This window comes from Betta splendens, chromosome 16 (genome assembly GCF_900634795.4).
Source record: "Betta splendens chromosome 16, fBetSpl5.4, whole genome shotgun sequence".
Taxonomy (NCBI): Eukaryota; Metazoa; Chordata; class Actinopteri; order Anabantiformes; family Osphronemidae; genus Betta; species Betta splendens.
In genome coordinates this window covers 9,528,345-9,545,829 of record NC_040896.2, presented here as the reverse complement: position 1 = coordinate 9,545,829, position 17,485 = coordinate 9,528,345, and the positions used below count along the sequence as shown (strand labels likewise).

The following is a 17,485-nucleotide window of genomic DNA, read 5'->3' as shown; positions in this document are numbered from 1 at the left end:
AGAAGGGAACAAACAATTGTGTAAAAAACAGTAAAGCAGCGAATGAACGTTGTTGGATCCACTTTATGTGCAGCCTCTGCTGTACAACAGTACTGTACAACATCACTGGTAACGCATAGTAGCCTCCACGGCAACACATCCAAAAATACCCCACAAAGTGTATGATTGGGATCATAATGGGGAAATAATGGGCCTCCCAACACAGTACAACATGATTGCTTCAAAGTAGACCAAGACAACATGGACAACAAACTGTTGCCACTTGGCAGTCAACAAAGAGAGAACAGAGTAGAGTCCAAGCACACGAGGGTTGCTAGGGAACTGGAAGCTATCGTGCATCCTTCCTTCCTCACTCAGTAACACAATAACATTTACCAGTTTTACACATAATAAATAAACATACACAGTATCAACACTTGATTCTCATTTGACAATAATAAACAGGATAATGGAGACACACACACACACACACACACACACACACACACACACACACACACACACACACACACACACACACACACACACACCACACACACACACACACACACACACACACACACACACACACACACACACACACACACACACACACAGGACGGTCCTGATTGATCGGTGTTGGTGATAAGTGCAGCTGTTTTTCTCCAGGAGTCTTTGACTCTGCTGTTAACACACTGTTAAAGGCTGATAATTACCATGTAAACCATCCATCTCATGTGAACGCTGCCAAGTGGATATTAACCACCAGCACCACCTTAATCTCCTCCAGTCCAATTTCTGTACCCACCAGGACGAGGTGGGGCTCTGTGGTCCCTCTCCTATGGGAACTGGCTGTAAATATCAGCTAACATAAACATTTTTATGGGAGTTAAATCAATGCAAGTGCACTGTTTATAGCTGTTTATCAATATTCTCCTTTTACAAATGCATAACATATTTGTTTTATAGGAACCATTTAAAAATATTGAAAATCCCTGGTTCAGCATAGAGAGAGCTGTAAAGGAGCAATAAATCAATTGATAATAACAATCAGTTAAAGATCTACTGTTCTATATTTTTCATGAAAAAGTATGAAACAAGGAGGAGAGGGACTTTGCATTCTCTGTTTCTGGCCACCAAGTGATGCTTTTGATGAAGTCTCTCTGCCTCCTCACCTCTCCACATAATAGCCCTGCACAGGCGAGGCCCCGTCAGCACTGGGCGGCTGCCAGGTGAGGAAGACGAAGTCCCTGTTGACGTCAGACACCTGGACGGCGAGAGGCGACGCAGGACCTCCTAGGACGGCAGCGGAGGCGTCTGAGTGGGAACGACGACACAGATAGGAGGAAAGAGGAAAAACTAAGAATGTGGGATCTGAAAAGGGCCAGGAATGAAATCAGCATCATCTGGTCACAGAATGAAGCGATAGACTTTGCCTCAATATCTGTTCCATAAACTTTACAGCAGCTTCTGAGACTTTAGAAACAAAACAATAAACCGGCAAATAGTCGTAGTCCTACACGACACAACAGACACACTATATGATCACAACCAATGGATGTGATGTGACAGAGAGAAGGGAGAAAAAGAAATGAGAAAATTATGCTAAGTGGATTGGAGTAATAGGATGTGACACGATCCTGGATCTGTTTCTGGAGGCTAGGAATAGATTTTCTTTCTAAACAAAAGACGCAAGTAAACATCAAGGTCTCTCCTTTCCTGTTTTAGGTTTGCCTCCTCAGCCCCCCCCCCCCTCCATTCATGCTGCTCCCCTGTACCTCCTATTTGTAATGCAAACATGACAGCTGGATGAAGGAGAAAACAAACACGCAGCGGAGGAAGGCGATTCACTAATTACTACTTCCAGACCTGGTAAAAAAAAAACAAGTTCTAAGTGTAAGGTTTTAGGATTAGAATGTGTGTGTGTGTGTGTGTGTGTGTGTGTGTGTGTGTGTGTGTGTGTGTGTGTGTGTGTGTGTGTGTGTGTGTGTGTTGCAGCTCGCAACTGTGACTGTGACTCCCTGGGTACATTATGTACAGTGTGTACTGGGCTTTATTATAACACACACACACACAAACACACACACGCTGCACTGACAGGATTCAAAGGTCCAATGAGTCAAGTAAGTTATTCTCGGGTCTATACGGATGCAGGAACGTACAAGAAAAACACCCGACGCCTGCAAAGAATGTATGGTTTCACTGAACAAAGGTAACAAGTCCTCTGCCGCACAACAGTTTGACGGATGGTGCAATCTCCTTGTATGGATCTGACAGGAAATGAAAGCAGAGCCAAATTGCTGTGAATACAAATTGTGTTTTTTGTCAAGGTTTCAACAAAAACAACATTTATCCGGCCCAGAACAACAACAAACGATGATTCTGTCTGCAAAAAAACATTTTCTTTTCCCGCGCAGGGCTCTCAAGGTTTCCCTTTAGCATTTCGTGAGCCGCGTTCTTCATTTCAGAATAAAACGCTGGCGGGTTGAGAGAGAACATTTATATTTTGAAAGGCTCTGATATGATTTGACTGCTATTTACAAGCACAACCTAATGCCCATTAGCAAATGTGGATAAAATATGAGCGCCTGATCGCAGGGCACCACTTAAAACTTTTACAGTGAAGTCATAGATCTGTGGTAGCCAGTGAGGTCAGGCTGGTGTAAAAACCAAGAAACTCTGGGTTTTAAGTATTCTAAGCTGTCACACGCTGGTAGGCGTCCAAATTGGCCCATGAATAAATATGTCTTTAGTGTAATAGTCTGATATTATGGCAGGAACAGAGCATCTTCAAGTCCGTGCAGGAATAAGGGTCTTATTTGCAAAAGCTCAAAGCCTTTCACAAGCTTCCTGCTCTTTTTCACTTTAGAACTCTAGACCACACACCAGTTTCTGTCGACACTGCATCCTATGCTTCATATGTCACACTTCAACCTGTTGGAGACGTGTTGGACGGGCGCTGACCTTGGACGTACACAAACGCCGCGCGCTCCTGGACTCCGGCGCGCGTCCGCAGTCTCGCGGCGTAGACGCCTTCGTGCTCCTTGTGCGCCGCTTTCAGCTTGACGCAGGCCACGCCGTCGCCCTCCGTCACGTCCACGTTGTCCGACTGATGCAGCTGCACGCCTGCACGTCACAAACACAGCGCTCACGCACACGCTCCGCGGAGCGGCGGGGCGCGGCGCGTCACGGTGGGCGGGGCTTACCGTCTCGGAACCAGGTGACGCGCCGCTGCCACGGCAGCGGGCCGCGGGTGAGCGCGCACCGCAGGCGGAGGCGCTCGCCCTCCTGCACCCACGTCACGGGGAACGAGGCGCCGAACTGGGCTTCCGGTTCGAGCTGCGAGGCTTGAGGAGAAAACGGGAGAGAGAGAGAGAGAGCTGTAAAGTGTGCATTCACCGTCCTCGCGGCTGCGTGACGAAGATAAAAGTCAAATGGTGGAGCGCACGTGCGTTTGGATTTGACTTTTTTTGGGGGGGATCTGCACCATAAGCTGTGCAGACACAAAGACAGGATGTACGATACGTACGGACGAAGGCAAGAAACAGAGTTTGTGATGACACGAACATTTCTCAGTACAATTTCACAAACATAAACAGCAGTAAACATGCAAATGAATGCAGCTAAAGCGCGTCCCTGTTTTAGTGGCAGTGGGTGAAACCAAACAACGCGCGTGTCTGACTGACTCGCCTTAAGCAAAGCAGAAATGAATGGGAAAGCGGAGGAGCGCTGGGAGAGGAGCCTCCTGGGAGGAAAGCCGAGGCCGGGGGGAAAAACGGATCGACCCTTCCCCCCTTTTTCATGAGATTTCCTGACAAGTTCCTCCTTCAGCTGCTTCTCTCGCACTCGTCAAGGCACCGGAGCGCCGCAGCCTGGACGCGAGAGACGCGCGTGCCGTGAGGTCCTGTCTCAGCCCGTTGCCAGGATGAATCTGACACGTGTTTTTATAATGATCCGGTTCCGCTTAGTCCGGACTACGGCGGGCGTCTGAGCATCAGTCAGATGAACTCAGCACCATGATGATCATGATAAATGCACCACAGTTATGCTTTTGTTTTACGGAGTGATTCATATTGGAAAATGTGATCTGCTCCATGTGAGATAATCAAATATCAGTTAGATAAAAACAGCAGCTTGTAATTCCTCAGCGCAGTTTGACAGCCGGCAGGGCCTGATGCTATTACGCGCTAGTAAAAGTTAGCTAAACCTCATTTTTGCAATGCATTACACCTAAAATGATTATTTTAATGCAGTGAATCAAACACACACCTCTACTTTACAGTGTGTCGCTGCTGTTGTTAAGGTTTGAACACGTTTGCTGTCTACATGACTTTAAGGCATCTGCTGCCTGATCCAGTGTGGACTGATGACTTAGCTGATGATGTTTTGCTGAACTGCATTCATCCACGCTGAGCTTCAGTTGCCCTCCTCTTCCTAAATACAGCAGCTTTCATTCACATGGCCACTAGATGTCCTTGTCAGGTAAATACACTCAAAGGTCGATAACGCCTTCCCACCATTGACTAGTAACTAGACTAGTCAATATAGAAGAATAGGAGCAACACTCCTGTGAGTAAATAAACAGCTGATGTGCTACACATGAAAATGGAATAAATCCAGAATGCAGTTTGCAACCTTTCTATTCCCTGTATTCCTCGTGCTGCTCCTCTAGCCCACATATGAACATCAACCCACTGCCCCGTCTCAATCCCACCTTTTGATTATGAGCATCTAGAGCGCCGAGGCGTCGCGTCTTCAAAGCCCCGCGCAGTTTACTGGTGCAGCGGGGCGACTTCAAAGGGTGGCAGGGGAAATGAGAGGGGACACTTTCCATTAGGCCCTGGCGTGAAACTTACCCCGGGTCTGCGAGCGCCCTGAACCGGCGACGGCTCCTCGGCGTGCTGAGTCGCAGAGCGGCAGAGCAGGACAGATCGCAGGCGAGGAGGGCGGCGGTCGGCGGAGACAGAGACGCAGAATTATAGTGTGAAACCGGAGGAGAGAGCAATGGAGCAGATACAGCAGGCAAAGCAAACCTGGCAACGCCACATTTATGCAAGTCACATCAAATATTCCCTTTAACCTATTTTGACAGAAAGTCTGTGAAATATGGATGGTGAGAAGAACCCTTGAAGTGTCTCATTAAAGCCCTGACCAGCAAAGTGATCTACAGCGTCTGGGAAACGCTGGCAGGCGCCGAACGCTTGGTTTTAAAAGGTGCAAAGGAAAAGCATTATTATCTTGATTGTTTCAATCACAGCGCTGCGAGGCCCAGTTACTGGTCACCGCCGCTCTCGCCGGCTTTATTTCAACCCACTCTGCATAAGAGGCGCTGTTGTTCTCACATTTATACACAGCAGGAACTGGTGAAATGGGGACAGGGAGGTGCAGAGAGCATGGGTGGGAAAAGAAACCATGCAAAATAGAAGCCATTCCCTTTGGGCTGACTTCAGCAGCGACGAGATTGGAAGCACTGGACGGATGGAGATGGGAGGAGGATGGAGATATACTATCAGCTGTGGCTCAGACAGCGTCAGCGCCCAAAGGGCATTTAGAAACGTGTGTGTGCTAAAAGGGGAAAAATTGAAAAGTGTTATTGGATTTTTTTTTTTTAATCTTTCCTGACTTTTGCCCATCGTTGTGTAGTTATAGAGCGTACGAGCTCGATGATTTTGCATTGATGAATAGGTAATAATGTCTGTCAGTAATCTGTGTAGGTTCTGACACGTTCCTCTAAATTCAACAGCCTAAATAACAGATGCAGGGAATAAATGTGTGATACAGCTTGAGAAGTTTCTTCTTTTATTTCATAAAATTGTGGGCCTTTCATGGCCGTGATAACAGAAGTGTTCCTTTAATTATAACTCAGAGTTTAGGGAATGTGACACATTCTAATGTACGAACCATTTAAAAGCCTGACTTTTGTTCTCCCGCCCCTTCTTGTTCCACCAGCATGTAATTAAACCGAACAAAACCCACGACTGCATCATTTAAAGAGGGTCCAAGGCAACGAGCGTGAATAAAACAGCAATCTGTGTGAAAGTTGTATGGGAAGTTGCAAATATGTGACACAGTGTGTGTGATCTGATTGCTGTGGTTTGTGACGCTATCAAGCTCTTGACAAGGTGTCAAACTGACGCTCTTAGAAATTCAGTGACGTGAATCTGTTTGTCCTCCAGCTTCTCTAACCCTCTCGTTGCTCCAGTATCAGGTGTGACCCTGAACTCTTGAGTTCGGGCCTTGGCGCCAGTAGGAATATTTCAACCAATTTTACTCTAATCCGTTGTAGTTTTCCAACAAGGCCGCGTTGATTTCAAGCGCGCTGCTACTCACAGTTGACGACGAGTGCTGCAAAGGTCATAGCTTCACCCAAGAAACTCTTGGCCACCACTTTGTACTCGCCGGCGTCATCAGCCGTGCACCTTTAGAGAGAAATGGAGGATCTCGTATTTGCCTGGTGAGAGTTGAAGTGGCCTTATCTGAAAGAAGTGGCTTCTTTGTTTATGCTGAAAACCCCTTTGATACACATATTGCTGCCACGTTGACACTACACAGCATGAAAAACAGCACAAGCATATTTTTCCAACTGTTCATATATTTAATCATGTTTTTGTTAATGACCTACCTTCTAATCTCCAGAGAGTTGAGACCAAATCTTTGCTGAAGGCTGTAATTCCACGGTTGCTCAGAGATTGTCAGTGGCACGCCATCTTTATACCTGAGGTGAACATTTAAAGACATATAAGTGTTATGAACAACACGCTGAAGCTGGTGGTGGAAGCTGCCGCCCACTCGTCCTTCTCTGGTCCAGCGTTAGTTTCGCTGAACGTGTGAACGGGGCCTTTGATCGCGTCTTCCGTCTTGTGCTGGGCATTGTTGGGGGCAGCCGCCTGTGCAGCTCATAGGACTCGATGGGTCCCATGTGGGACCGCGAAGCCCGTGAGCTCCAGGTCCTCTGGATCTCGGCTCGGGCTCATGAATACTGAGCGCTCGGCCCTTTCATCAGCGAGTCCAAGTCGAGCATCGAGGCTGACAGTTGGGCACGTTGCCTGAATTAACACAGGTGATTTCATATTAATACAGGGATCGATATTCGAGTCAGGGTTCAGAAGCGTAGTGTGGCTTCTTTGCAAGCAGCTCACGACTTGCAGCCCATCTATATATTGTTTATTTATTATATTAATATATATTTATTTATTGTCACAAATAAATCCGTAACATCTGATCTGCATTTATTAAACAGTTAAGCAAACATTAGTTCTTGTATTTGATTAACTGTAGACTTAATCCTTTCAGCTCAGAGCAGCGGTGAGTTACATCAGGAGTGGACATTATTATACAGCGGGTGTAGCTCTTCCCTTAAGGTCAGAACTTCGCGACTTGAAACTTTCTCTGCGCCGGTCCACTCCAGCCGAGCAGGAGGCTGGATCAAAATGACACCAGCCTGTGGTGTCCCGGCGAAGCGATTAATAGAAACGTCTCAGAATTAAATATCAGCGGCCGGGAAGTGGTGCGGAGGAGGTCGTACCATGTGACCTTCGGCGCAGGCGAGCCGCGGAGCGTACAGGAGAGTTGGACCGTCATGCCCTCCCAGACGGTGTGAGGCCGGAGAGGGATTGGGAAGTCTGGAGCCTTGTGACTCAGACGCTCCAGGTACTTCATGTGGGAAGATGCCTTTTTTTTTGCCTTGAGCACAAAAAGATTCACGGGGGAAAATCTTTACAAAACAGAGCTGACAGTAAATTCTGTACGTTCATCTGAACTGTAAAAATGTGTACAGTACAGTGGTTAGTACAGATAGGTTTGAAGGTATCATCAGTTATTATGAGTCATCACCTTTGTGTTTTTACCTGTGTACGAAGAGCATTTCTGTCAATGCGTGTGCGTAACATATGCTGGTTCCTGATCACGTCCACCTCCACCTTCTCAGCCTCGTTCCCAAACAGGGTCCACTTCTCTCTGTGATACTCCCCCTCCTCAGCTGCCAGAGTTTCCTTCAGGATTTCCCTGGTGGAGCACAGCACATGTATTTGACTCAAAGATAATAATTAGAGGCACATTCAGAACTGATTCATATAAAGCAGCACTAGGGTTGAACAGCTGTTTGTTATTGCAGACATTTAAAGTGTTTTTGTGCTGAAGAAAACATTTTTAACCAAGACATGAGGCTTCATGTGATGTCAGAACATCCCAGACCTCCATTAGTGGAGGCCACAGTGTCACAAACACAACAGCAAACAGCTCAGATCCAAGAATAATAAGGAGTGATGTCAGGTTGGTTTTCAAGGACTTAAATCAGGACTAACATTTAATTATGAATAAATATAATCTAAACTACTAAGAAAAGAAATGAACTAATGAATCAGAACACTGACTAACAAACCTACAAACCTACAAAAACGTAAGACGAGCTAGAGGTTGGAGAAATGTAACAGGTAAAACATGAGGACCACGACACACTAGCAACCACAACAAAGACAAATCATTGACATGAGACACACCTGAACAGAAAAGAACCACAGAACATCAGCGCACAATAAACCCACAGCGCCGCCAACAGGCTGGAGGACGGAACTGTAACAAACCTGACGAGTTCCGCCATTGGTTTGTTAGTGTTACGCCTCAGTTCACATGACCCATGTCACCACACCTAAAGGTTTGGAGAAGCTGCTCCTTCTATGAGTGGAACACGAGGCCTAGCTCCTATCACTGAGAAGAGATGAGGCGCTGCTACGCTAACGTCTCACACGATGATGTCCGCCTCTCTAGGAATGGACAGTTCAAAGAGACGTTGTGACATTCTCGACTTTGTTTTCATCAAGATGGTTGAGACAGCAGCAGAAATATTTTATATTTCTTATTCATATCTTTGTTAACCAGAAGATTTTACCTTTGGTCCCTGTAACATGATGGTTCAGTTCACACACACACACACACACACACACACACACACACACACACACACACACACACACACACACACACACACACACACACACACACACACACACACACACACACACACACAGGTTGTTGCGTATATGCGTATTTGTCCTCAGGACCGTGGTATCTCTCTTCATGTCTCATTCCTATGCATGGCCATGGGCCCACACCAAGTACCATAATTCTGGATTTGCCTGCCTTTTAAACGCAGCATTTTAATACTCCCCTCTCTTATCACCAGGAGGGGGTTTGCATCCTGAACCATCCTTTGATTGACAGTCCCTACGGCCTAATTATTGGAGCGCATGCTTCACACACACACACACCGCCGCAAAACAACTCGAAAGATTCAAAATCTTGAATATTCACAAAGTCTCGCTGCGAGCTTTGGAGGCCACTAGAGCACGAACGGCCCCACAAATGCTTGTGATAATGTCGTGCAATGCACAGAGAGCATGCATAACATTCACATAAACACAAGCACGTGTAGATGCAAATGCAGGCGAGTGCTCATCTGCACATAATCTCACATCCAGGCGGAAACAGGTTTTGGACATTTACTGCTACAAGCTCATTTAGAAAAGGGAGTAAGTGTGTGCATGAATTTATTGCTGAGGGACCAGAGGAAGCCCATAAATAAAATAAGATCTGGTCTAATTATTAGTCTAAATAGCCATATGTAATATGGCCTATTGGTGTGAAGAATAGCAAATCACTCCTGCCAAGGCAAGGCAGTCATGCTTGTTGCCCCCCAGAACCAGAGGAGGAAAGTGGAGAATTTAATCAGGTGCTAATGTGCAGTTGGAGCCACACAAACAATGCACGCTCATCCACACACGTCTCGCTTCCTCATCCGTTAACAAGCGAGACTTCACAGGAATAGATTTAATCTGTGTCTTTCCATCACAGATTATCTTTCCAAGTGAACCTTGGCTCCGTGTGTCACTTCTCTGCATTGTTTGATCCAGAGGTGAGGGACCTTAAAGGAGGAACTGATCTGATGAACTGATCATGTGATGGTGGCACGGGAGAGGAGGCCTAATGAGATGCCGAGTTGGCAGGACTCTCAGCTCTGAGGCTGAGAGTCCTGCCAACTAACTACTCTGCAGCTGAGGCTCATTACTGTCACATGTCTTTTGTCTTTTGTGTTTCCAGCGGGTGTGATGTCACCCCCCCCCCCCCCCCCCCCCCCAGCTCCAGCTTTCTATCTTCTAGCATTGCTCATCATTGCTCCTCCAGCGCTTCTTGTGGCCTCTTGAGTGTCCGACAATTTGCTGTTGGCACCTGGAGCTTCCTTTCATGGCTTTGGGCAGGAAATGCCTGTTTTATATGTGGCGCTGATGAACAAGTTTTAGAGAAAGATGTCAAATCTTTTTTGACACAGGAAAAGTCTAACCAGGTTCTTTATGAAAGGGAGAACGGGGCTGCTCAGCAGCTCCCAACAGCTATTCAATCCCATCACGACATTAGCAGGACAGCACAAGTGACCCCACACAAAAAATGATTTTGATACATCACATCATGTCACAAGATGCCACCTGAGCTTATTTTAGATGTGTAACATCCTGAGCATGACAGCTGAGCAGGAATCCAAGGTCGTCTGACTCTGAAGTGGAAAGGATGGCTCATACATGCCATCACCCAAATCCTTTGGGATTCTGACGCACTAATCAGTTAAATACTTTGTGCTTGCAGCAAATTAAGTCCAGTCACGCTGACTTTTTTTGGGATGATGGCGCCTGGAGGAACTCTTGTGTCTGTGATTAGAGTTCTAAACGTTCTTTTAGGGCTGCAGGTAATTTATTAAAAATGATGACTTATGACTGTTTCTGATTTCATCTAGAAAATATGTGGTGAAAATAATTTGTTTTTCTTTTGTTGATTTGAGTGACTGAATAATAAACTTTCCTCCACGAAGGTCTGAAGCTCCTTTTATCCATACAAATGAACAGCGCTCTGCGCTTCGACTGAGCTGAATCATTTCGGTTTATTGCCTTCGTGACAAGTGTGACAGGAAAGCTGGAAACTTCTTTAATCATTTACCAGTTAACAGACATTTGTACATTGTTGACATGAAGATAAGTCACGACTTGAGTGAGTGTTTCAAGAGCATTAAACATTACTGCATCTGAGACTAGGACGACACAGACTACTTGCTTTTAAAGCAAAGCACCATACACATCATAAATAAACAGCATTACTACTACTAGAAATAATAATGGTAACGTATATGCGTGGGGAAGATGAATGGGCATCGGTGCATATTTTGTGTAATATGAGTTTGCTAAAAGCAGCCACTGGAGCACATTAGCTTTGATGTGCTGTCAGTGGTTTTCAGTGCAAAACATCAGTGAAACTTGAGCAACTCCTCTTTCCAATAAAGTACGAAGTCCTCTGGAGAAAAGTGCTGAGAGCTCGGTTCTCTACGGGACGGAGAAATAAAAGTACCTAAATAGAATTCTTCCTAATGTGAACATCTAGTATTAGAGCTAATTGCCTAATGTCCACATGGAGCTACCAACATTCTGGATATTATACCAGGAATAAATATACGCAATATAATCCTGATGTTCCTCTGATTTTGTCTTTTTTTAGCCAATGTTGCACAAGTGCTTTCTGTTAAGGTGTGAAAAGTCATACTGAAAAATGATGACCCCTGATTTCCATTTCATTTCCATCCCATAACACAGTCCTCTTATGAGTTGATGCATGCATGCAAAACGCCAAACACTAAACAGATGTTGGCCACGTGGGGCGTGTCCGTCTCACCATGTCCTGTGCCGGGGGAAGCCTTCCATGTTGAGCGTCTCCTTGACGGACATCACATCCGCTGGGATGATGGGATGGAGGAGAGAGAAGGCTGCTTCCTCATCACTGTGAAGCCAGAGAAGGTTGAGGGGTGACACAAAGGCTGATCAACATGAAACATCCCACTCATCAAATGACAAAGGTTAAAAAATGGATATGTTCACTCGTCTTCTGCTAGTTTCTTATTCTCTGTGTTCGCATTAGCGCGCTCATTCATTTTAATCTCTTTTCCATCAGATCATAATTCCTGTCTGCCACTAGAAAGCAGCAGTGACTCTGCTATTCTCTGTCCCAGCAGCGGAGGAGGCCGCATGTCACACACAGACAAACATCAAGCGCACAACGCTGAATTCATTCAAACACTCCAGGGATTTGGTTTTTACGTTGCCAACTCTTATGTTCAGCACCAGACAGAAAACAGCTTCGAACAGATTCGAGCGAGGACCAACAATCTGACAAAACAACACAAGAGAAAAGGGAGTGAGACTCCATGAAAGGCAGACACTCGCTGAAATGTGGTGTCAATATTGTGTTTGTCGCACTAATACCCTCTGTCAATGTGTGCAGCTCATGGCTGAAGCGCAGAGTGTGGTTCATTGTGCGGCGCGATGGATTTGTCTCTTTTTTTTTGTCTAAAACACGGCCGGATTTGCAGGATTCAAAAGCAATACAAATTCAAATAAGGGGGAGAAAAAAATGCAGCACTTTTTGGTAAAGGTTTCTAATTTCAGCCAGCAATCGCGAACAAAACAGGGATGAGTGCTCTGTAGAGGTATTGGTTACAGTGATAGAGCTGTCAGCGTTGTGTTACACAGCTTCTAGGCATAAAGGCTTCATATAATCTCTGCTTTTATTTTGAAAGCTGCATGCTAAGACGCTTTTAGGACCTCTCGCTGAACTGTAGCCCAGAATCTTATCTGTTGAATCTGCGTTGTCTCTGTTGTGAGGCGTAAATCTAGCCGTCCGTGCCGAACTAGCGCTGACCCGTTTTCCTCTAAGTGCATGAAATGCTGGGTCCATCAGCAGCTTCTGCTCTGCCACAGTTCCCCATTCACGCCCTGCTATAGAAACCTAGATGCTGTTGTCTCTACAGGCGTTACGTAACCCAGAGATAGACTTTCTGCTAACGCGAGCGCATGCAAATAGTCACAACGAGTCGTGTGAGCATGAGCAAAGTGGTTCTGCACCCAATTCATTAGCCGCCCACGCTACGGTGGCAGTTTTAATTGTCCTGGCATTCAGTTTTGACTCCGGTTCCGCTGGAGAGCAGCGACGGAGCCGTTTGTTCCAGCTCATCAGCTGGAAGACAAAATGAACGCCACGAGCAGCCACCGGCTCCGTGCAGGAGAGTGATTCAGAGTCAAACCCGCTGCCAGTGCTTTCTGTAGCTGCCTGATGAAGGGCATGTGCTTCTGTAGACGCACAGTGTGAACGCGTCTGGGCCCACAGGGAGGCACGGGCTCATTTAGTGCTATTACCACCCCCACAACGGGGGGGGGTCTTTGTTGTTTTCAGGTGAAGCCATAATTGCACCTGAACGGGACATTAGAGGTTGAAATGCCTTCCCTGTGTTGTCTGATTGAACCAGATAGTAGGTGTTTGCTCGGGCCTGTGTTTTAACAGTGCATTATCACACAGTGGAACGGTTCAACTGAAAGGAACAGGCGAAAGTGAAATCTCAAAGTGTGTGTGTGTGTGTGTGTGTGTGTGTGTGTGTGTGTGTGTGTGTGTGTGTGTGTGTGTTTACCCAGGTGTCTATTGCCCCCCCAGCTGCAGGTGCTGCTCACATCTGCCCTCGGGCGCTGCTTAGAAAAACGCCATCGTACCAATGGCAAATGCAAATTGACACGACTTCTTGTTTTCTGTTGTTTGCGAGTCGGGAAATTTCCCCCCGTCGCCGCGTTCAGAGCACAACTTCTGCTTTTGCCGCTTGAATTTTCTGTGTTTGTCTTTGTTTAGGTTCCGTGTGACGAGGGGCTGAGAGTCGTGGCAGTTAAGTCGCGTCCTTTTAAAACCAGGCTTCCCCAAAATATGACCCTAGTTTAACTAAGAGGAAATACAGAAGAGAAGTTCTAATGCATCACTGTCAACAACTTTGCACTTTGTTGTGTAGCGTCGTCATTCTACAAGCAAGGAATCATTGCTGTACAGTCTGTTAAGCATAAATCTCCTTTTGTTTCCTAAAACCACCCAGAGGCCACTTTTTTCATTCTCACCTGCAAATAAATGTAAATGTGCTCCCACAGAAGAAGATCTAATTATAAAGATCATCTCTTTCCTTTAGACTTTTTTTTAACAAAGGAAGACATGACCTCCATGTTTGCCTGAACTGTGCTTGATAGAATAATTGCTTATTTTCATCATCCCCAAGGAGTGAAATGAGTTCAGCTCACTTTATTCTGGAAGGGAGACTGCAGACCCGTAGGTTAGCCTAATTTAATAACTCGCTGCAGCAGGGGGCCCGTGGAAATGAAGGTACATTTGACTGGAGACTATTAAAGCGAGGCAGAAGTGCCATCTATTAGATCTGGCAGGGTCATCCGGGAGCACTGCGATGTCTGCCGTGAGCTGTATTTGGAGCTGCAACGCGACCGCAGAGGCCTGTTGGATGAGAGCAGCCCTGGAAAAGACGAGGAATATGCTCCTCCAGCCGAGGCTATTCTCAGCCGCAAACGCTCCAGAGTCACTCAAACACTCACACAACAGAGATGAAAAAACAGAAGATTTGAGATCTCGCTCAAACGCTAGTGACCATTTGCCTTTTGCCACCTGACATTTATTTAATACTTGTTTTTGGCAGCTGTTCTGGAGTTAAGTCGCATCATATTAGCTTCCTCACCAGATTATTTTAGAAACGCCAGTGCTAACATTTCTTACATAGTTTTGTCCAGTGAGCTGTTAATGCAGCAAGGACAGAGTTTTGGGAAAACCCCGGACTCATGGAGCTGTTGGCGTTTCTCATCTACACACACTGGCTCCGGCTGATTTCATGGAACTCTTCCTGTTTGTGCTGCTCAGCCCTGGTGCTCGTGTTTGTTCGTGGTCTGGCAGAAGCACTGTTTGACTGAAACGCCTGCTATTTACAGAACCTGACACCTATTGATCGTGTGCGGATAATGCGATATTATCATCACTATAGGAACCACAGAGGTATTTATCTGTGACTGCATACATATTTGCCCACAGTCATTCAGTGTCCAGCTCCACCTATTAATGTGTGCATACTTTAATGTAGCGATGGGTTCGACCTGGGATCCTGTTCAGAGGAGACGTCGTACCCGGATTCGGTGACCTCTGTGGACATGACAGACAGGCAAACAGGTGATGACCCGGTATCACTGCTGTTCCCGGGACATGACACGTCTGCGTCAACACAACGCTGAGCTGCATGTGTGCGTTCGCTTCAGCCTGAAAGTGCTGGAATCTCCTATTAAAGCGAAGCTGATGCCTTTTTATGGGCTCACCCCAGAACTGTCCTGTCTGCGCTGAAGTGGGTCTCAGTGACATGTGTTGGTAAATATGTGGTGCTTGGCAGCTCCTGCCGGTGGTCTGCTGGGTGCAGCTGATTGACTGTAATGTCTAGTCTGCCATATGCTGCTGTTTAGTAAATGCTTATCAGCTGAAGGAAGGAACACAAATCAAACAATAAGCAATAGAGCTCATTTAAAACAAAGGTCATGAAAACAAGGTCAGTACAAATGTGTTCCTGTTCACAAAATAATCACAAACCAATTAAAATAATTATTTTTAAATAAGTGACTGGCCAGTGAAGCGTGTCTGCACCTGGACGTGAAGGTCCTCTTCTTGATCTGCGAGGACAGCTCTACGCCGTGAGACATCCGGGACGACTCCTCCTCCCGTTGCCGCTGCGTAACCGTCCGGGTTTCCATGGCAACACCACAAGCAGCACCTGCGGAGGAAGGGGCAGCAGAGGTGCGTGGGAGGCAGCGCGGCACAGAGTCGGGCGCCGGAGGCCGCGGAGCCTCCGCCCGGAGCGCAGCTTGTTTCCTCTATTGTCTTTGTAGTAGTCAGCACACGCTGGTTTGAGGTTAGGTGGAAAATCAATAGTCAGGGCTTAAAAGCAGGTGCTGCCTCTAGTCAGTATTTTTAGCATGTTTAAATATTTAAGAACATAAGGTGACGTACAACAACAGTCCCTTGGGTCAGAGCTGAGTGATGGGTACAGTTGTTTTGCAGCGCGCTATTTAAACCTGAGGATGTTGAGTTGTGCCCTTAAGGGTGACATCATTATTTTTGGTTCAGTCCAAGGGTCTGAATCAAAGAGGTTCGTTTCAGTCTAAATGAATCATCGCTCGGTGGCTCGCGGAGCGACTAACCATTCACCAGCGGAGGCCGGCGGTGCCGCCCGTCGCCATCGTTAATCACGCGGCGGCTCTGGGGACCCGACTGCATGACCGGCCCAACAAACAGAATCAGGTTGTGCCTGAGTGACGGCTCCGTTCGCACACAAACAGGCTGCTGCTCGTCTCCTCCAGTGACCTCAGCAGGGGAGCCAACGCCACCAGCTGATGTCCCTGGTGCTGGTGACGCACGGCTCAGGAGCACCTGTTTGTTTGAGAGCTGCTAATGGACGCTGACCTCGGACATGTTGGATCCTAGAGTTCTAGAAAATGCGGCGCTCGCCTCTGTAGGCGCTGCGGTTTTTAGCCTCCGACGTTAAGTGCATTACGGCCGAGTTCCCAGGGCTCTGGTGTATTAGGAGGAGCACAATAGAGAAGGAAGAAGGTGCAGCCATTAGAGGGAGAAGCGCTGACGGAGCTCAGCAGGAGCTCGCTTTATTCAATCCCAAGACGGTAATTATCATCAAAAAATGAGACAATTAGGAATTTCAAGTGGTTGAAGGAGACTTTGGAAAGAAAGAAAAGAGTCTGTGATGGATGCATTTTACCAAATCCAAATTATTGCTATTAATAAAACATATAATGATGATTGTTCATTCTTACATGTGACCTTGTATAGTTAATGAACAGCAACATGAAGTCATATGTGGAAATCCCACTCACTGTCAAAGATGCAGGTGAACTCCTCCGGGTGTTGGAGATGAAACACTCCACTTCCTCTCCTCTCTGTCTGGTCCCCCTGTCCCTGAAGGTCTCCTTAGATCACCGCTCTGTATTGACTCTGTCTTCGTCAGCCTCAGTCTGTCTGTGCCTTGATGAAGCAGTGAGGGTGACCCTGAAAACAAAGTGTCCTTCAGCGCCAAGTATGTGGACACACAATGCTCCCTCATATTTAAGTTGGTAAATATAGACCAATGACACCAGCACGACACACACACACACACACACACACACACACACACACACACACACACACACACACACACACACACACACACACACACACACACACACACACACACACACACACACAGGTTGTTGCCAGCAGCCAGATCGATTTACAGAGCAGAGATCACACAGTAGCTTCTGTACAGTGAATGAGGCTAAAGCAAATGACCCCAACAGCTGAAAGGAACAGCTGGAACGGCCTCAGGAGAACAACTGGCTTCACAATGGCCAGTGTGAAACCCAATGCTAAAAGATGTGTGTGTTTGCTTCAGGTCTCTCAGCACTAGCTCACCTTCTGTCCTAAAATGTTTCAGATGGAAAGGAGGGGTGTCAACATGTGGGTTTATGCAAATATTTGGTTAAAGATTCAAGATGACTATTGCTCCCACAGGTAGAAGGAAAACTATAAATTACTACTGTAAGGACTAGCATGAAATGTCATGCTGATT

The 17,485-nt window shown here is 46.5% G+C and overlaps 1 protein-coding gene across 3 annotated transcripts in view; it reads right to left on the bottom strand.

The window, feature by feature from the left end:
- The window catches only part of myom3 (myomesin 3), a 35,476-nt gene extending 18,573 nt beyond the window's left edge, over positions 1–16,903 (bottom strand). For 2 of the 3 annotated variants that reach the window (XR_005896826.2, XM_041067883.2), the window contains exons 1-11: positions 16,752–16,903; positions 15,511–15,637; positions 11,689–11,793; positions 7,827–7,983; positions 7,505–7,662; positions 6,602–6,694; positions 6,310–6,398; positions 4,836–4,880; positions 3,186–3,326; positions 2,944–3,105; positions 1,155–1,296 (exon numbers count right to left, since the gene is read on the bottom strand). Coding sequence is in view for 2 of the 3 variants with exons in the window: in XM_041067883.2 (XP_040923817.1) it covers positions 1,155–1,296; positions 2,944–3,105; positions 3,186–3,326; positions 4,836–4,880; positions 6,310–6,398; positions 6,602–6,694; positions 7,505–7,662; positions 7,827–7,983; positions 11,689–11,793; positions 15,511–15,617 (1,199 nt within the window). In the remaining variant the exon portion in view is untranslated. The remainder of the gene's footprint in view (positions 1–1,154; positions 1,297–2,943; positions 3,106–3,185; positions 3,327–4,835; positions 4,881–6,309; positions 6,399–6,601; positions 6,695–7,504; positions 7,663–7,826; positions 7,984–11,688; positions 11,794–15,510; positions 15,638–16,751) is intronic. The other variant, XM_055503338.1, reaches the window with a different exon arrangement.
- Between the last annotated feature and the right edge of the window lie 582 nt (positions 16,904–17,485).